Here is a 20984-nt window from a genome sequence, read left to right on the forward strand (position 1 = left end):
AATTTTCATACACCATCGCACTACGGGTTGAAGTCAAGAGTTTTTTTTTTTTGCCAACAATGGATTCACAAATACGAATGGAGGAGTAGAACGCACCCACATCACCATAAAAGCACCATCCTAAAACGATTTCAACTATGTCAACAGAAAAGGCTTCCACTCTTAATGTGCAGGCGATAGGTTATGTGGTGCGCAAAAGATGCTGCTAAATGTGGTGGCCAGGTGGTACGCACAACTCGTTCATTCTGCAGAACAGCAATGTTGGCCTATACGCCTACAGGAAGGAGCTGTTGAGGATGGATGGCTTATTGATGAGTGTTGCCTGCTCATTTGAAGTATATTTGCCATTGCTAATGTAACTAATTGGCTCAATGGTCCTCTCTTTGTAGCTATTTTTACTGGTCAAGCCACAACTGAGCAAGCCAAATATAATATTTTGATTGTACTCAATCTCTGACACTAACACCTGTATTTCATTCTTGGATCATTATTTTTTTCTAAGCTTTTTTTGTTTGCGGCGTTGTATGTCATGGTACGCCATTTTATTTCCCCCACATGCTTTAAAGGAATAATTTGGACCATATATGGTTAATTAGGGACATTTCGAAATGCAAATAGCCAAGGTCGTGTACTGAGGCTGAGAACAATTTGTATTTAGCAATGGTGATCTCCTACCGGTGTGCACTCATAGGATTATTTGATAACTCAAACATTTTCTATGCGTATTAACATTCTAAATTCCTTTCGTAAGTTGTATTTTAGAATAGTTCCTCCCAATATTGTCAAATGAGGCCCGAGGTGTGCAAAGTTCTTAGATTTACCCAGAAAGACTGATCGTAATCACTGCCAAAGGTGATGCTGACATCTCAGGGGTGTGAATACTTATGTAAATGAGCTATTTCTGTATTTTGTTTTTAATAAATTGGCATAAAATGTGTCAAGGGGTACGAATACTTTCTGAAGGCACTGTAAATGCCAAGATACCATGCAAAACTAATTGCACACTAGGATGAAGAGAGGTACCATCACACTGTTATAGATCATGTGAGTGAAGAGACTATGTATCAGTCGCCGCAGTGTGCGGTAACTAATAAACCACTCAAGATATTGATTAGCTGAATCAGGTGTGCTTATACTGAGATGGAACCAAAACCACACAAGGCTGCTTTCCAGGACCAAGACTATGGAACCCTATGCCAGATGGATGTGAAACTGTGGTCTTAGAATACATTCTATTGTCTTTGTTGTATGGCTCTCTCCTACATCCTGTCCCATTCACTTCCTCTCTACCTCCATGCTGATCTTTAACATTATATCAAGCTGATATATGATCCTTGAGGTCAACGGGAAGCCCCCAGTATCCACAGATCCACAGAATCCTGCTCCAGAGGAAGAGAGAGCGAGATTGTCTTTGTGATTACAGAGAATAAGTAAGGGGGTCCAATGTCAATGAATACCCCCTCTCCAGGACAAACACTGCTAAATGACCCCTGACCCCCAGCCTCTGTTTGCACCCAAAACAGGGTCACCCGGAGACCACTGGATTCCTGAGCTGGATGGTATAATTAGTGGCTGATTGACTTGTTGGGGGAACTTCCCTGGAGCAGTACATTTGGTGGTGGAGCCATTGGGACAATAGACAGTGGTACTTAATTTAGATTCAGTTGGCAGATCGACAGTACTTTAGAGAACAGTAGCAGGAGGATTGTGGTATATCTAGAATTTAACCTTTATTTATCTGTGTTAGTTTCATTAAGATAATCGTGTAATCGTGACCTTTGTCAGTATAGTTGAACTGGTTGGGAAATGTAGCCTAAACAGCAATAAACCATGCATCACTTTTAATTCAAAAGTTGGGCTAAGTTCATTTCCGGCTAATTATTAAGTTGAAGAATACACGTATCTACATTTTAGAGAACTCCAGCTTAAGATCATTCCTTAATATTTTGCTGAACAAAAGATTGGAGATATTCTACTTGTACTTTATGGCACTAGACCATTGTGTGTCCAAAAATGTTTTGTCTCATGATTCCATTTGGTGTTGCAATGTAATGGTATCAGTGAGGATTTAAACAGGCATCCTAAGCATGTTGTAATTTATACATTCAAGGTGAAAGGCCATTGTTTCTGTTCTTTTGGATATAATGGGAGGAAGCTCCTTAGACCTTCAACCTAAATGGTTCACAGTTACTCTTAATGATTGAGTAAACATGACTTGTTCCTGTCAAGAGGTCAGGCTTGTCTGTCATGTACTTGTGGTTATGTCACTGTAGACCGGTCAAGTTTGCTCTATGAATTGTTTGAGACCTCTGAGGAACGTACAGTACCAGTCAAAAGTTTGGACACACCTACTCATTCAAGGATTTTTCTTTATTTTTACTATTTTCTACATTGTAGAATAATAGTGAAGACATCAAAACTATGAAATAACACATATGGAATCATGTAGTAACCAAAAAAGTGTTAAACAAATCAAAATATATTTTATATTTGAGATTCTTCAAAGTAGCCAGGCTTTGCCCTGGACAGCTTTGCACACTCTTGGCATTCTCTCAACCAGCTTCATGAGATAGTCACCTGGAATGCATTTCAATTAACAGGTGTGCCGTGTTAAAAGTTGATTTGTTGAATTTCTTTCCTCTTAATGCGTTTGAGTCAATCAGTTGTGTTGTGACAAGGTAGAGATGGAATACAGAAGATATCCCTGTTTGGTAAAAGACCAAGTCCATATTATGGCAAGAACAGCTCAAATAAGCAAAGAGAGAAAATAGTCCATCATTAATTTAAGACATGAAGGTCAGTCAATCCAGAAAATTTCATTAACTTTTGAAGAGTCTTCAAATGTAGTCACAAAAACCATCAAGCGCTATGATGAAACTGGCATCAAGCGCTATGAGGACCGCCACAGGAAAGGAAGACCCAGAGTTTACTGCTGCAGAGGATAAGTTCATTAACATGAGCAATGGACATTAGACAGGTAGAAATATGTCCTTTGGTCTGGCGTCTTTGTGAGATTCAGAGTAGGTGAACGTATGATCTCCGATGTGTGGTTCCCACCGTGAAGTATGGAGGAGGAGGTGTGACGGTGGGGGGTGCTCTGCTGGTGACACTGTTGGTGACTTATTTAGAATTCAAGGCACACTTAACCAGCTTGGCTAACACAGCATTCTGCAGCGATACGCCATCTCATCTGGTTTGTGCTTAGTAGCGCTATCATTTGTTTTTAATAGGACAATGACCCAACACCTCCAGGCTGTGTAAGGGCTATTTGACCAAGAAGGAGAGTGATGGAGTGCTGCATCAGATGACCTGGCCTCCACAATCACAGTTACTAACCCTAACCCTTCTAAAACTAAAAGCATTGTAATTGGAACAAATCACTCACTAAACCCTAAACCTCAACTAAATCTTGTAATAAATAATGTGGAAATTGGGCAAGTTGACATGACTAAACTGCTTGGAATAACACTAGATTATAATATTCATGTCAATCTCTCCTGGCTGAAAGTGGAGGAGAGATTGACTTCATCACTACTTTTATTTATGAGAGGTATTGACATGTTGAATGCACCGAGCTGTCTGTAAACTACTGGCACACAGCTCGGACACCCATGCATACCACACAAGACATGCCACAAGAGGTCTCTTCACAGTCCCCAAGTCCAGAACAGACTATGGGAGGTGCACAGTACTACATAGAGCCATGACTACATGGAACTCTATTCCACATCAAGTAACTGACGGAAGCAGTAAAATTTGATTTAAAACACAGATTAAAAAAACACCTCATGGAACAGCGGGGACTGTGAAGCAACACAAACATTGGCACAGACACATGCATAAACACACACAGATTTAGTACTGTAGATATACGGTAGTGGTGGAGTAGGGGCCTGAGGGCACACAGTGTGTTGTGAAATCTGTGAATGTATTGTAATGTTTTAAAATTGTATAAACTGCCTTAATTTTGCTGGACCCCAGGAAGAGTAGCTGCTGCTTTGGCAGCAGCTAATGGGGATCCATAATAAATACAAATACAAAAATCACCCAACCTCTACCCAGTTGAGATGGTTTGGGATAAGTTGGACCACAGAGTGAAGGAAAAGCAGCCAACAAGTGCTCAACATATGTGGGAACTCCTTTAAGATTGTTGGAAAAGCATTCCAGGTGAAGCTGGTTGAGAGAATGCCAAGAGTGTGCAAAGCTGCCAAGGCAAAGGGTGGCTTCTTTGAAGAATCTAAAATCTAAAATATATTTGGATTTGTTTAACACTTTTTTTGGTTACTATATGATTCCATATGTTATTTCATAGTTTTGATGTCTTCACTATTATTCTACAATGTAGAAAATAGTAAAAATAAAGAAAAACTTTTGAATGAGTAGGGGTGTCCAAACTTTTGACTGGTACTGTATGTGGTTGTTGGCACTATGTATTCCGTATACAGAATATCTGGATATTTGGAGCTGTGTGATGTATGGTAATGGTTTTGTTTAAAAAAATCATTAGATGAGGTTATTGTAAGCCTTGCTTGTTTTTGGTGGTCAAAACTCTCATTTGCGGGAAGACAATTCAAGCAGGCAGGGATGTGTATTGTGCTCGGCACGTTTCCCTGGAAATGTTTATGAACTACAGGCTTGTAGACTAACTTTGACGTTTTCGTACAATGTACTGTTATGGCAGTGTGCACCAGCTAGTCTCAGACTCACTGGTTATGAATGGACCTCCTCTGTCGTGTCTTCTTCCAGCTCTCCGTGAAGACTTCCGGGTGCAGCCCATTGATGTGGAGGTAGCTGTGGAGGAGGTGGCGGTGATGAACTGCAGCCCGCCGGTGGGACACCCCGAGCCCAACGTTACCTGGAAGAAAGACGGGGTCCCCATCAACAACACTGACCCGCATTACACTGTGAGACCTCCTTAACAATAGCTACATTCTTTTTAGGGGTTTGGAAATTGGAAATTAACATTGGGACAGTTGTCAGTCTGCATTTCATTACAGAAAATGTATTTTCAAAACATGTAGCTTTTTCCATATTTTAATGAATTTTTCTAACTTTAGTTAATTCCCGAGGTGGCAGGAGCTGAAATTTATTCCACACCAACCTGGGGGGTTCATCATACTGTTTTGTTTGATTACTTATTTCTCCAATCCTGATGTGGTATCATCCTTTTACCAATAGAGGGCATTGTTGTACAAAAGTTTGATTAAAACCACAGGCTGCTTCATTCATTTTCCTTCTTCGTTAATAAAAGAGGACCTATCATCTTGGACCAAAAATGATGATAATTTATCCTCTGCAATGGCAAATTCATTGGCCTTCTGGTTAGAGGGTCAGCCCTGAGATTTGACTGTTGAGAGTTCAATCCCTGGCTGAGTCATACCAAAGACAAAAAAATGGGACCCAATGCATCTCTGTTTGGCACTCAGCATTAAGGAGATAGATTGGGGGTAAGGCCCTGTGATAGACTAGCATCCTGTCCAGGGGGTGTACTTGTACATCAAGCTGTTCACTCTACAGAAACAGGAGATAGGCTCCTGCTCCTATGAGCCATTTCGGCTCACACAAGCCAAGGCTCGTACAAGGTTATTTATCCTCTGCAAGAAACTTTTTTTTTTTTTTTACTATATGTGATTGCTATCCATGTGACCTATAGGCGCTGAATGGGAAGTTGATCATTGCCCCAGCCCAGAAGAATGACTCTGGCGTGTACATTTGTGTGGCTTCCAACACTGTGGGAGTAAGAGAGAGCAGGGCCGCCCGCCTTTCTGTCCTAGGTAAGATAAACCCTGACCCCATATATAGTACATCAGCATTTTAGCAAGAACCTTTTCGCACTACTGAGCCAAGCTGTACAGCGCTGGCCTGATTATGCATCCACCATAGTGGCTGGAAATGACAATGTGAAAAGAACTGAGTCAGCACAGTACAGTTTGGCTCTGCACAACATTGTGGAAAAGGTATGTCATTCTGCTAAGAATGTTTGCTATTGATAAAAGGGATAGCATGGAATTGAATGCAATAAAATGCATAGAGGTGTGATATGACTAACCATACTTTTCATATTTGTCCGTGCTTTCTCAATCCCCAGCCAAGCCAGTGTTGGTGCTAAAGCCTCAGGATATGTCGGTGGGGATGGGGGAGTCTGCCCAGTTCTACTGCGAGGCTAAAGGAGATCCCATGCCTGCTGTGGAGTGGAGCCGCGAGCAGGGCCCTCTGCCCAATGGCAGGTCTGATTCTTGCATTCAACTACAAAAGCTTTGTCCATTAACTGTACATTAGACTAAAAACTGTCATTGACATGAGGTGTATATGTAACATTAAAAAACAATCTCTCAGCTACTCCACAGCACAGTCAGTACATATGTCATGACAGGCCATACTTAGTATACCGTTCAATAATATGTCATTCTTTGATTTCTAATAATTGCATGCAGTTGCTAGAGTGAATGTTGTACTGATTTCTGTGTCATGTCTGTAGGTATCTAGTGAATCCTGACCAGAGCCTCCAAATCCACTATGTGACGTCACAGGATTCTGGGAGGTACACCTGCACAGCTGTCAACGACGTGGGGGTGGTCACCGCCAGCGCACAGCTAGTGGTGGAGGGTAAGAGCGCTTAGCTTGGGCCTTCAACGCTACGTTCATGTGTTGTGTATCGGTTGAATATGTAATGTACAGTGTTTATGTTGTGTACAGCAGGACTGTGTGTCTAAGCCAGTTTCGCCTCGGTGAAATCAAAGTTTATCCTATCGTACCCTATTTCCTTACAGCCAAATGTAATCAACTCAGCAAGAAAAGAAACTGTCCTTTTTCAGGACCCTGTCTTTCAAAGATAATTCGTAACAATCCAAATAACTTCGCAGATCTTCATTGTAAAGGGTTTGAACACTGTTTCCCATGCTTGTTCAATGAACCATAAACAATTAATGAGCATGCACCTGTGGAACGGTCGTTAAGACACTAACAGCTTACAGACGGTAGGCAATTAAGGTCACAGTTATGAAAACTTAGGACACTAAAGAGGCCCTTCTACTGCCCAGGGTCCCTGCTTATCTGTGTGAACGTGCCTTAGGCATGCTGTAAGGAGGCATGAGGACCACATGAGATGTGGCCAGGGCAATGAATTGCAATGTCCGTACTGTGAGACGCCTAAGGCAGCACTACAGGGAGACAGGACGGACAGCTGATCGTCCTCGCAGTGGCAGACCATGTGTAACAACACCTGCACAGGATCGGAACATCACACCTGTGGGACAGGTACAGGATGACAACAACAACTGCACGAGTTACACCAGGAATGCACAATCCCTCCATCAGTGCTCAGACTGTCCACAATAGGCTGAGAGAGGCTGGACTGAGGGCTTGTATGCCTGTTGTAAGGCAGGTCCTCACCAAATATCACCGGCAACAACATCGCCTGTGGGCACAAACCCACCGTCGCTGGACCAGACAGGACTGGCAAAAAGTGCTCTTCACTGATGAGTTGCGGTTTTGGGAAGACATCCACCTCCCTCATGTGGTACCCTTCCTGCAGGCTCATCCTGACATGACCCTCCAGCATGACGATGCCACCAGCCATACTGCTCGTTCTGTGCGTGATTTCCTGCAAGACAGGAATGTCAGTGTTCTGCCATGGCCAGCGAAGATCCCGGATCTCAATCCCATTGAGCACGTCTGGGACCTGTTGGATCGGAGGGTGAGTGCTAGGGCCATTCCCCCGCAGAAATGTCCGGGAACTTGCAGGTGCCTTGGTGGAAGAGTGGGGTAACATCTCACAGCAAGAACTAGCAAATCTGGTGCAGTCCATGAGGAGGAGATGCGCTACAGTACTTATTGCAGCTGGTGGCCACACCAGATACTGACTTTTGATTTTGACCCCCCTTTGTTCAGGAACCTTATTCCATTTCTGTTAGTCATGTGTCTGTGGAACTTGTTCAGTTTATGTCTCAGTTGTTGAATCTTGTTATGTTCATACAAATATTTACACACATTATTTACAATATTTACACTGAAAAGAAATGCAGTTGACAGTGAGAGGACATTTCTTTTTTTGCTGAGTCTATATCTATTTCTCCTCAGGGAACACAGCAAACTGGAATGCACAACAAAGACCATATTAGGCACAGACTTTTTTATGATGTCCTTGAATTGGCGGCGGAATTGAGTGTGGATCTAAAGTAAACCGTTTTTAGGATCACTATGGAAATGTATATGGAGTTTAGTTTGTGTCAATTTCAGTGCCAGTAGGGAACTTCCATTTATGAACAGAAAATATTATTTTCTCTGAAGATTTTTCTCCCTCCTTCACAGAAGCCGCAAGTACCAGACAGAGGGACCTTCACAGAGAGTTGTCGGCCCTGCGCGTGGCTCTGGAGAATGTGACGGTGCTGACTCCAAACTCCAACATGTCCCAAGTGCAGTGGAAGGTACGGAGATCAGACGTCACATGAAGGCGCATGTATTATTATGAAAACTGTTAGGTATTAACCTTTTGCTGAACTAAGATTGAGGTCTGTCATTTTTCACGTTTGTTCAGAACATTATTTTCGTGTCACAGAGAACGTTCAAATAATGCGGATTTAAGGTTGTCTTTTTTGGGTTTCTACTCCAGAAAGGCAAATCTTTTAACTCTGGCTTTCCTTCTGTTTTGTTCCTTACAGCTCCAGTCTTTCCCAACCCAGCCACACTACCTGGATGGTTTCGAGGTCCTCTATCGCTCTCTCCTGCCCGCCAGTTCGGACTGGGCGGCTAAGAGGGTTGTACTACCAAACTTCCAAACACTGGTCGGCCCGCTGAAGAGGGGCTACAAGTATGAGTTCAAAGTGCGTCCCTACGGCAGCAGCCTGTACGGCCGGGAGAGCAACACCAGGCACCTAGGTGTACCTGAGACAGGTAAGGGTTCAAAACGGTTAGAGTTGGCTGTTATCAACTCTAAAGAAACATTTATGAAAATATAGGTGTTTCTTTGGATACTGTAGCTCAGGAGTAGTCCAACTTTACAGTGCTATTTTGTACTATGAAGATTAAAAACGATGTTTTGAATCAAGATGGGTTGTGTGTCTGTGGTTTTTACACGTGTTGTTATTTTCATGACACTCCATCCTCCCACAGTGCCTAGTGCCCCACCTCAGGCCATCTCCATAACGATGACCCCTGACCATAATGACACGGTCCATGTGACCTGGAAGCCTCCCCCCCATGAATCTCACAACGGCATCATCAAGGGATACCAGGTAAGAACAAGATGACTTAAAACCCCTTTTACCTTCTTGTATCTATGCTTGAAGAAGTTGCTCAAGCACACTGGCATTCTTGTATGCTCCACAATGTGTTTTATGAAACTTTTGTGAGAATGCAAGAAATTCCAGTGTGAGTTTTCTTTCCTCTATGTTCAGTACCTGACATAATACATTCACACATTCTAATGAGACATCGTATTGACAGGGTGTCCTATGCAACCCTGGCCTGCAGGCTTTTGTTCAAGTGCGAAATACCTGATTCAACTAATCAGTCTTGATAGAAGTGGTTGAACTTCTGGGAGAAGACCATGATAAGTTTAATCAAAGGTGTGTTGATCTGGTACAAAAGCCAGCTCTCCGGGACCAGAGTTGCCTATTACTCCTGCTGAAGAATCAATCACCTGAAAGCACACACACACACAAACTGTAATGCTTCCCTGGTTCCCTCTTTGATCTCTGGGTGTGTGTCCGTGTGTCCTGTCCAGGTGTGGTGTGTGCAGTCGGAAGAGCAGCAGTACCTGAACTGGACAGTGGACGGTGGGACCTACAGTCTGGAAATAACCCCTCTCTACCCAGGGAAGCAGTACTGGGTCCGGGTGGCAACGGTCAACGGAGCTGGCGTCGGGGTACAGAGTGACCCCCATAGAGTGGTCATAGGTCAGTGACAACATGCAGCGGTTATCTATGGTCAACCGAACGCCAAAAGGTTATGAAACCAAGCCAAGAGGTTGAAGTAATTGTTCGTAGAACTCCGAGACAGGATTGTGTCGGGGCACAGATCTGGGGAAGGGTACCAGAAAATGCCTGCAGCATTGAAGGTCCCCAAGAACACAGTGGCCATCATTCTTAAATGGAAGAAGTTTGGAACCAACAAGACTCTTCCTAGAGCTGGCCTTTAGGCTAAACTGAGCAATCGGGGGAGGAGGGCCTTGGTCAGGGAGGTGACCAAGAACCCAATGGTCACTCTGACAGAGTTCCAGAGTTCCTCTGTGGAGGTGGTTGTCCTTCTGGGATGGTTCTCCCATCTCTGCAGCACTCCACTAATCAGGCCTTTATGGTAGAGTGGCCAGACGGAAGCCACTCCTCAGTAAAAGGCACATGACAGCCCACTTGGAGTTTGAAAAGGCACCTACAGGACTCTCATACCATGAGAAACAAGATTCTCTGGTCTGATGAAACCAAGATTGAACTCTTTGCCCTGAATGCCAAGCGTCACGTCTGAAGGAATCCTGGCAACATCCCTACGGTGAAGCATGGTGGTGGCAGCATCATGCTGTGTGGATGCATTTCAGCAGCAAGGACTGGGGGACTAGTCAGGATCGAGTGAAAGATGAATGGAGCAAAGTACAGAGAGATCCTTGATGAAAACCTGCTCCAGAGCACTCAGGATGTCAGACTGGGGCAAAAGTTTACCTTCCAACAGAACAACGACCCTAAGCACACAGCCAAGACAACTCTGGAGTGGCTTCGAGACAAGTCTCTGAATGTCTTTGAGTGGCCCAGCCAGAGCCCGTACTTGAACCCGATCTAACATCTCTGGAGAGACCTAAAAATAGCTGTGCAGCGACGATCCTCATCCAACCTGACAGAGCTTGAAGGGATCTGAAGAAAAGAATGGGAGACACTCCCCAAATACAGTTGTGCCAAGCTTGTAGCATCATACCCAAGAAGACTCAAGGCTGTAATTGTTGTAAAGGTGCTTCAACAAAGTACTGAGTAAAGGGTCTGAATACTTATGTAAATGTGATATTTCAGTGTTTTATTTGTTGTTGTTTTTTAGGGAAAAATTTGGACACAGTACCTGTCAAAAGTTTGGACACACCTACTCATTCAAGGGTTTTTCTTTATTTTTACTAGTTTCTACATTGTAGAATAATAGTGAAGACATCAAAACTATGAAATAACACATATGGAATCATGTAGTAACCCCCCCAAAATTATACAAATCAAAATATATGTTCCATTTGAGATTCTTCAAAGTAGCCACCCTTTGCCTTGATGACAGCTTTGCACACTCTTGGCATTCTTTCAACCAGCTTCATGAGGTAGTCACCTGGAATGCATTTCAATTAACAGGTGTGCCTTGTTAATTTGTGGAATTTCTTTCCTTCTTATTGCTTTTGAGCCAATATTGATTTTGAGACAGTTTTGTTGTGACATGGTAAGGGTGGTATACAGAAGATATCCCTATTTGGTAAAAGACCAAGTCCATATTATGGCAAGAACAGCTCAATTAAGCAAAGAGAGATGACAGTCCATCATTAAGAACTTTGAACGTTTTTTTCATGTTTGAAACACATTCCAGGTGAAGCTGGTTAACAGAATGCCAAGATTGTGCAAAGCTGTCATCAAGGCAAAGGGTCGCTACTTTGAAGAATCTAAAATATTATATAAACCCCCACACAACAGAGCCTGAACTCTCTCTCTCTAATTTTTCTCTTCATTTTTGACTTTCCCGTCCCTCCCTATTCCAGACTCCCAGAGGTCCGGGGCCCCCCAGTTGGACAGCCCCAGTAGGGACCTCACTCAGGTCCTGGCCGTGCTGAGGGGCCCAGTGTTCATTGGGAGTGTTGGCGCCCTCCTGTGGTGCATCCTGGTGATAACGGCCGTCTGCCTGTACCGCCGCCACACCCGGCCTGGCGACCACCTGGGACGAGGCCACATCAAGGCTAAAGGTCTGTATGGGCAGAAATTGGGGGATAGCTTATATGTTGTATCATTAGTATTAGCTTGGCATAGGATATTTGGAGCATGGATATGTCATGGTACGCTAGTCCACTTTACCATTATGGTTACATAATTAGCGTTAGCAACTATTCAGGTTTTTTATTTAGCTAAAACAAGATGTTCTGGTTATTTGATGTGTAACTGAAGGTTTCACCCCTCACAGGGTTGTATTATAGTGGGCATGCATTCCATAGGTTGATTTGGACTCATCATTCAAGGTCAAATGCTTATGATAAAATATATCAAGGACGGAATTAACATTACCATCTCCAGTATTCCTGTATAAGGTGTGTACCCTCATTGGGAAATCAACGAGACTATAAAATTACTATGACTCTGGATTTTGCAGGTTTGTACAGGTTGGCCAGTGAGGACCTCATCATAAAACACAGGTAGGTGGAAGACAAACAGTGTGGCTCATTGACAATGTCACTACCTTTTGTTTTGTTAAACACAAAGTGGACAAAACATTAGGAACACTCTTTCCCTGACAGACTATCCAGGTGAAAGCTATATCCCTTATTGATGTCACTTGTTAAATTCACTTCTATCAGTGAAGATGAATGGGAGGAGACAGGTTAAAGAAGGATTTTTAAGCCTTGAAACAATTGAGACGGATTGTGTATGTGTGCCATTCAGAGGGTGAATGGGCAAGACAAAATATTTAAGTGCCTTTGAACGGGGTATGGTAGTAGGTGCCAGGCGCACCGTTTCCCGTGTATCAAGAATGTTCCACCACGCAGAGGACATCCAGACAACTTGACAACTGTAGGAAGCATTGGAGTCAACATGGGCCAGCATCCCTGTGGAATACGTTTGACAGCTTGTAGAGCCCATGCCTCAACAAATTAAATTACATTTATTCATAAAGGCCTTCTTACATCAGCTGATGTCACAAAGTGCTGTACAGAAACCCAGCCTAAAACGCCAAAGAGCGAGCAATGCAGGTGTAGAAACACGGTGGCTAGGAAAAACTCCCTAGAAAGGCCGGAGCCTAGGAAGAAACCTAGAGAGGAACCAACCAGGCTATGAGGGGTGGCCAGTCCTCTTCTGGCTGTGCCAGGTGGAGATTATAACAGAACATGGCCAAGATGTTCAAATGTTCATAGCAGGGTCAGATGATAATAATAATCACAGTGGTTGTAGAGGGTGTAACAGGTCAACACCTCAGGTTTAAATGTCAGTTGGCTTTTCATAGCCGATCAATTGAGGCTGTTCTGAGGGCAAAAGGGGGAAGGTATTCCTAATGTTTTGTACACTCCGTGTATGCTCATGTGTAATATGATCTGATCCACTATATGTGCCTCCTAGTTTTGCCATTTTAACCATACCCATTACATGGGATTGATTGATTGGCTGACTGATTGATTGTGTCTCTGCAGAATGGCGGCCCCAGACTCTCCGTGGATCTCAGGTGTGTGGAGACCGACCCTGAGTGACGAGAAGTACCAGGGACTGTGGGCTCAGAGCCAGGAGAACCCCGGCTTCAGAAGGACTAGTGAGTTCTGCTTTAAAGCTGGTCTAGAATCAGTTCTACCATGTTTTTGTCATGTTGTGTTGCTACCATGCTGTTTTGTCATGTGTTGCTGCCGTGCTATGTTGTTGTCTTAGGTCTCTCTTTATGTAGTGTTGTGGTGTCGCTCTTGTCGAGATGTGTGTTTTGTCTTATATTTTTATTTTATTCTTAATCCCAGCCCCTGTCCCCTTGGAGGCCTTTTGGTAGGACCGTCATTGTAAATAAGACATTGTTCTTAACTGACTTGCCTAGTTAAATAAAGGTAAAAAAAGAAACAAAAAGAAGTTCCTCCTACCGCATTTCTTACTGTTACCAGTATGCGCTGGATAACAAAGACTGGTCCTGGACCAGTTGATTATGCAACTAACTCTGCTATTCATCATGGAAGCTCAGAACCTCTGCTACGTAAGCACTACACTTGATCCATTCTGCCTCAGAATTTCTCCAATCTTAGATCGATAGGTATAATTTATTTGACAACTTAAAAATACAATTCCAGCCACACAAGTGGATGCATAGCATTTCAAATTCACACAAGTGGATGCACAACATTTAACATCATCATGGGGGACAAATAATGGTCCTCTTCTTATTCCCAGCGTTGCCCATCACAGCCAAGAAGGACCCCAGCTCTCTGGACGTGGCTGTCCCCATTCTGCCCGACAGCTGTGGTGTCTACGGGACGTTCTACGTGGACCTGACGGGTAATGGCCTCAAGACCTTCAACAGCCCTGCCCGATGCCCCAAGCGGCCCCACTGCCACACCACCACCTCCTCGCAGCACATCTCCCAGCCTGCCACAGTTGTCCAGGATGGCCAGGCATTGCCATGGAAACAGGCCTTGCCCTCGCAGCCCAAGATGGGCGTGCTCAAGGAGTCGTGGGAAAATAATTACAAGCAAGGTGATTGTCAATGTGGTGTCTTCCTTGCATGGTTTTGATGTCCTTGCTATTGGTGAACGTCGATCTGTAGTTACTTTTGAGTCACAGACTTTGTCTCCTTTCGCAGATCTCCATGCGGTGAACAGCGCCCCCTTGCTGTCGTCGAGGAGCCAGGTGCTGGCTATGAGGGGAATGCCTTACAAACAGAGGCTCAGCCACCTCCCACCAGGTACTGTACTACTGTACAGTCATCTTATACCACTCATACTCTAAAGGATTTAATGCTCAGGAACAATTAAACTGTGTATTTACTGCCCCCCAGGGTGTTTACCTTTTTGTTCTACCCCAAGCACACCTAATTGATCTTATCAATGGCTTCGTATTTAGTTATCTTAAATCAGGTGTGTTAGTGTTGGGCTAGAACAAATATGTGCACCCCTGGGGGTTCCCCCAGGAATGGATGGTACAGTCAGATCCCCTGTCCTTGACAGTATTGTTTTTGTTGTGTTAACCTTGGTGCCTGTGTGTGTTCGTCCTCCAGGTGGGCGCTCGGAGTGCTTCAAGCCCCTGGCGTCGCCCCGCTTCCTGCACTACTCTGCCTCACTGCACCTGGAGGACATGCTGCCACCCCCGCTGCCCATGGGCGACACCACTGACACACACAGCCTCACCTCAGAGGAAGGGTGAGGAACTTCCTGTTGACTACTTCCTGACACCAATTTATCCATAACTTCTCCCATTCCCCACTCTCTAATGAGCCACTGCGCTCTGCTTCCCTCCATTTCCTTGGCCATTATAGTAAAACCCTATGGCCTGAAGTGGTTTCCTGTCTACTGCTGGAGAAAATGATTGTACTTCCTCCCTGCTCTTAGCCACGACGACAGGGCCTCGACACGGCTCAGAGAACGGCAACCAACACCCAGCAATCAAATGCCAATTTACTTGCCCATGAATGAAACGTAACCACAGTTTAAATAAAGGAAACTGCTCAATTCTAGTTACAGTATGACTATCCTCTTGCAAGGAATAGCACTTTTGTTAGAAACAAAATTGGAATATCTTGTAACTATAGTACATTTAGGCAACTAAGCGTGACGAACGTACAGACAGACAGATCCACAGTCCCCTCCCCGATTTCATTGTGGGGGACATTAGCTGCTGTAATATCAAGCTAATATTTTGGCTGTGATATAGCCATTTTATTAATTATTTAATGATATACCTATTGATTCTTGAAGAATATCACTTATGAATGTATTTTTAATTATTGGAAATTACCATCTGACCATTATTCATCACACCTAGGTCCAGCAGGTCCACTAAGCTGACTGTAGATGCCGGGTCTCTTCAGTCTGTGTGTGCTGCGTCTGGTCACCACGGCCCCCCCACCAACACTAACACCAACACCACTGGCTGCCCCTCCTATAGCCGCCTGTCCACTGCCTCCTATTGCATGTCATTGGATGAGGAGCAGGACGCAACGATGACCTCACAGGAAGTCGCCCAGTACCTGGAACTCAGCCCCAGGGCTGAGAAGCACAGGTAGGGTTGCCATGGAAACCTAAGGGTGGCGACTAAGGGAGGGCGAGAGGCTTACTGTCAGAGTCATTGATTGAAAGGCTTTCACGCTATCTATTCCACTACGTCGATTGATAAGGGCTTTTAAACTTAGACAACCAAACATATTGTCAGTAATATTTAATCTGACTTTTCTCCAAAGCCAGTAGCCAGTCTCTTTATCAGTAAAATGTTTGATATTACAAGAATAATTCTGTTATGTTACAACACCTGTAAAGCAATACTGTAGTAAGTTTTTACTTTATTCACCTCTTACCTTACCTCACTTCCTGTTTCCAGCACCACGTTGGAGAATCCTCCCGCCTCCTCCCTGTCTCGCACCTTTTCCCCCACTCCCACCCTGGGCTATATCTATGGGCCCCTCTCCTCCGACCAACTGGAGGACGGGATGACTGACGAACAGGAGCCAATGGGCCCCCGACGGGCCCGGTTTCAGAGCACGCCCTCGTCGCTCTGCAGCGAATGGGAGGGTTCGCTGTGGAACGGCTGGGGCTCGGTGTCAGAGGGAAACATGGCGAACAGCACCCGCAACAGCTTCATCAGCTCGTCGGATGGCTCATTCATGAACGACGCCAACTTTGCCCGCGTGCTCGCCACTGTGGCCGCCGAGTCCATGAGTGAAGCCTCCTTCTCAGGCAAGACTGCTGGATAAACATTATTAAAATGTTAATGATAGTTAATGCATGTTTTAATATGGTTGCCCAAATGTAGCCAATCATCATACTTTAGACAGGTTGTTCATATATGTTATTCCTTGAGATTGAGTTGTCTTTCCACCAACTGGCACTAGATGGTGCACTATTACAAGACAATCCTAAAATGGTGCCTTGGAGTCAGATTTACATCAGACATTCAATCTGATTCCACTAGCCTCTATAGGTTGGTCATCATATACTTGTGTATGAAGATTTCTGGATGGATGCGTCAGGCTACATCAGGGTTAGGTATTATTCATTAATTTAACGTTGTCCATAGTATTTAACAAATAACAAACATTTTACAACTCATAAATGGAATTAGTGTATTCCAGTAGCTGGTGGAGAAATGGAATTGACCACACATTCAGGTGTCACCAGTTTTCATTTGTGTAGCTTATCGGCATGCTCTGTATCCATTGGGGATGTAGCCTTACCTAGATTTAAGCAGTGGTCTTGTATTCGAGGATGCATAGATGGGCTACATGTGGGAATTAGCAGTGCTTGTGTGGCCCCTGAAGCTGACCTATGGGACAGATAGATGTGATTGAGTTGAGAGTGTATCTCACAGACACACACAATGTAAAGAGAAAGTGTGTGTTTGTGTGTGTGTGTTGGGCAGGGGGTTAGCTCAGGATTCGGGGGATGGCAATAGGTGATTACTTAAGACCTCTCAGCAAATTAAAGGGGCTAGCAAGCCAGCATTCTCAGACTGTTACTTAATCAATAACTCTGTCCTTTTTCCAAATGTGCAGATGTCCGATTCAACTTTACTCGATTTGCCCAATTGTTCTTAAAATATATATATTTTTTTTTTAATCGGTCTCATGAAAACGTCCGTTGTGTCCGAAAGGTCTGGGGTACAAACTTTTGACACCACTAAGGAAAGACTCACAAACACGATGGTGTTCTCCGTTTTGCTCTACGACCCCCACAAGTGTCCCGGGACTCATCTGACGGTTACCTGGTACCAGATTAAACAATTAATGGAAATATGGAAGTAGTTTTGTGCCAAAATATGTCAAAACAATATATATTTTCTGAGATTTCTTATCTCCTAGATATAGGACACGCACTTCAAACCTTATTCCTTATGATTTATTTGGTCTGTTTATTTGGTCCGATTTTTTATTTTCAGTATTTGGTCTGTTGACCAATCAGATCAGCGCTGAAAAATGCCAATTAGTGGAAAAAGTTTTGGAATTGGACTGCCTGTGTAAACGCAGCCATATTTCTTTATTCTTCCCCTCTAAATCAGGGACTCATTTAGACCTGGGACACCAGGCAGCCCAATTCTGATATTTTTTCCATTTATTGTTCTTTTTACCAATCACATCAGACCTTTTTCAGAGCTGATCTGATTGGTCAAATGACCAATTAGTGATAAAAAAAAAAATCTGAATTGGACTGTCCCAGGTAGAACAGAAAACCAGCAGGCTCCGGACCTCATAGGGCAGGGGTATCCACATATTACCCTATATAGTGCACTACTTTTGACCAGGGCACATACGTCTCCGGTTAAAAGTAGTGCTTTTGTAGGTCAGGGTTCCCCAACTGGCGGCCTATGGGTGGTTTTATTTGGCCCCCCAAGTTTTCTGAGAAAAAAAATTATAAAATGTATTTTTTACATTTTTGGACAAAAGACTGTAAAAACACCAGGAAATCAGCTCCAAAATTATTTTAATTTTGTAAATCTGTTCCCAAGAATTCCCATGCATAATAGGGAGAAAAATGATCATATACAAATGTAAGCAAGGTTTGAAATTGTTTTAGTCAAATATTATATCTGTTTGGGCTTCTTGTGCTCAATTTGCAGTCTACTAATTATTTGTAAATATATTCTGGGCCCCCCGACCATCCGCATAAGAAAAATTCGGCCCGCGGCTGAATCTGTTGTTGGGAATAGGGTACCATTCACGTCAATGTCATTTTCCTCTTTAAAAGTGAAATACCTCTTTAATTACTGGCCAAGGGAATACTTCCAATGAAGAAGTTGGCAGGGTGATCGTGCATCTGTTTTTCTTTTACTGTTGATATGGTACAAAGAGACAATCTGACACTGTAAAAATGTGTCCCTTCTGTTACATCTCTTTTATCATGACGTCAGTTGTCGTATCATATCTCTCTTTGTATCACGGTGTCAATTGTGTCATATCTCTCTTTGTATCATCGTGTCATATCTCATGTATTTTGTAATATATAGTATCTCTATCGTGATGTCCGATGGTGTGACATGGTGTCATGTATCAGTGTGTGTTTTAACTCTAGTTGTGTTCTACTGTCTCCTCTCCAGACTTCTCTCCCCCGGCGTCGCCCCTCAGTGCCCTGTTCCCTCCAGCTCGAGGGGAAGAAGAGGAGTGTTTCGGGGAGCTGGACCCCATGCCCGTTTGGGACTGGAGCACAGCCTGGGTGGAGGAGATGGAGGCGCAGTACCGTGCACAGTACCCCTCTCAGGCAGCAGCAACCCCCGCTTGCAACACCTGGGGGCGTTGCCGTGACGATCTTCACTATGACAACCGCCGAGCCACAGGAGGGAGTAGGGGCGAAGGACGAGGGGGGGTGAGGACGACCCCACACCGATGATCTGTTTGATGATGATTTTTGGTCAAATCCATTTCAATGCCAAGACTTGAATTGAATTGACTCTTGATTTGTTAAGCATGAGAAAAAACGATTACATTTCGACTTGGGTTTCATTCATTATTTTTTAAGTGGTCTTTGTTTCTCTGTGAGTGCTTTGCAAGTCATCAGTAGAAGTGTAACTGGGGTTGAAATGACCATTCAACGTCTCCCGTCCAGACCACTATTGGTTACCTGAGCTAGGTTTCCCACAATACCTCAGGGCAGTCTCTCCCATGAAAATAGAATTCCTAGAATGGACATCTATGGTGTGTCCTCTGTTTTGTGTTCTCATATGACCTGGGTTGGGCTTTCCAAGAGATGAACCGCAGTGCCAAAACAACTCTAAAAAGTTTCAGTCAAAATTTTGTCATGTCATAGGTTGTTCCAAAACAAATATTTAGAGAGTTATGCTTTTAGCAGCACTGTTACTGTACTACAGCACTATTTTTGTCTTCCAGAATCTTCCAAGCGCTATGATCCTACTAGCCTGGTTAAAACAGATTGAATGCACACTGGTGAGCGCAGCATTCAGTCTGGTTTCATATTAATTACAGCATATTGAAAACTTCAGGAGCGAATTTGTACAGACCATTTACTTGCAATAGAATGTAAATATCTACGACCGATTTAATTTAATGAACCATGAACACTGTGACTTTCCAACCCATTCTCTGCTTCTTTTCATCATACTTTGTTCACACAAGAACGTTTTATTCCGTTTTTTATTATTATTAAATGTGCTTTTGTCTCTATACATTTTTTTTTAATGAGCGCTAACCATTTGTTGTTTGACTAGAATTTGGAAGATGTAGTTATGTTTGTTTAATTTCTCTTCCTTTTAACATGAAACTTAACATTGAGGGCTGAATCATCAACACAACAGATGTGTGTGCAGGACTACACGTTTTCGCAAATCTCCCCTTGACATCAATACATGACTTGTGTAAATATCCTATGTGTCTGAAGTTAGGATTTGGCCCTATGTACCTGCTGAAATGTGCACGTTGAGCAATAAGTAGAATATGTTTTTCACATACTGTAAAGGTCTTCCTTTTATAAGAATAGCTTCAGTAGGACTGGACCAGTATGTCTCACCCGAGATGAGGAATAATTCTTCCTTTTATATACATTTTCATGCATTACTTAATATCATTTGAAGCTTAACTAACCCAATATCTTCTACTGTGGCCTTTGATAATGATAATAAAACATATAAGTCTTAGTCTGGTAAGTTCTTAGTTATGAATGCTTATTCTAGGAAGTCTTTCTAAAGTAGCAGTGGACATTAGCCTAGGTACAGTACCTTTCCTGAGAGTTTCATCCTTGCCAAACTTTCCCGTTGTTTGGTAAGACTACCAGCATTTTTCTAAAGCAAAAACAGACCGGCAACCAAGCTAAATTATTGATACTTTGAGACTACTAATCTCATTCTGTGGCTCAGGATGATCTCCTGCAATTATTTTTAAACCAACTGGTATCTAACTCCAACTACATCCTGTTCAATCCAAATGTGACACTAAACCTTTTTAATGAAATGTGTAATCCAGTGGCACTTTCAACAATTCATGTACTTGTAGAGGATGAACAACAGGACAACCTGTTAGTCTTATATAAATCATAGAAAATCAAACAAAAGGAAAACAATCTCTTGATGTGTCAAGCATTTTGCCCACTCTGGTCTCGTATCACTGTATTGCCTCTCCTCATATTTGGTCAACTGTGTGTG

General features: G+C 43.4%; 1 protein-coding gene across 2 annotated transcripts in view; it reads left to right on the forward strand.

The window, feature by feature from the left end:
- The window catches only part of LOC139530530 (roundabout homolog 4-like), a 29766-nt gene extending 9288 nt beyond the window's left edge, over positions 1–20478 (forward strand). For both annotated transcript variants that reach the window (XM_071327024.1, XM_071327034.1), the window contains exons 3-19: positions 4747–4904; positions 5654–5774; positions 6089–6227; positions 6479–6606; positions 8311–8426; positions 8661–8892; positions 9112–9233; positions 9725–9896; positions 11714–11914; positions 12316–12358; positions 13349–13464; positions 14082–14384; positions 14491–14592; positions 14905–15046; positions 15669–15905; positions 16221–16576; positions 18930–20478. In XM_071327024.1, coding sequence (XP_071183125.1) covers positions 4747–4904; positions 5654–5774; positions 6089–6227; positions 6479–6606; positions 8311–8426; positions 8661–8892; positions 9112–9233; positions 9725–9896; positions 11714–11914; positions 12316–12358; positions 13349–13464; positions 14082–14384; positions 14491–14592; positions 14905–15046; positions 15669–15905; positions 16221–16576; positions 18930–19219 — 2978 coding nt within the window. In that variant the 3' untranslated portion in view covers positions 19220–20478. The remainder of the gene's footprint in view (positions 1–4746; positions 4905–5653; positions 5775–6088; positions 6228–6478; positions 6607–8310; positions 8427–8660; positions 8893–9111; positions 9234–9724; positions 9897–11713; positions 11915–12315; positions 12359–13348; positions 13465–14081; positions 14385–14490; positions 14593–14904; positions 15047–15668; positions 15906–16220; positions 16577–18929) is intronic.
- The last annotated feature ends 506 nt before the right edge of the window (positions 20479–20984 follow it).

The sequence above is a fragment of the Salvelinus alpinus genome, chromosome 1 (genome assembly GCF_045679555.1).
Source record: "Salvelinus alpinus chromosome 1, SLU_Salpinus.1, whole genome shotgun sequence".
Classification (NCBI taxonomy): domain Eukaryota; kingdom Metazoa; phylum Chordata; class Actinopteri; order Salmoniformes; family Salmonidae; genus Salvelinus; species Salvelinus alpinus.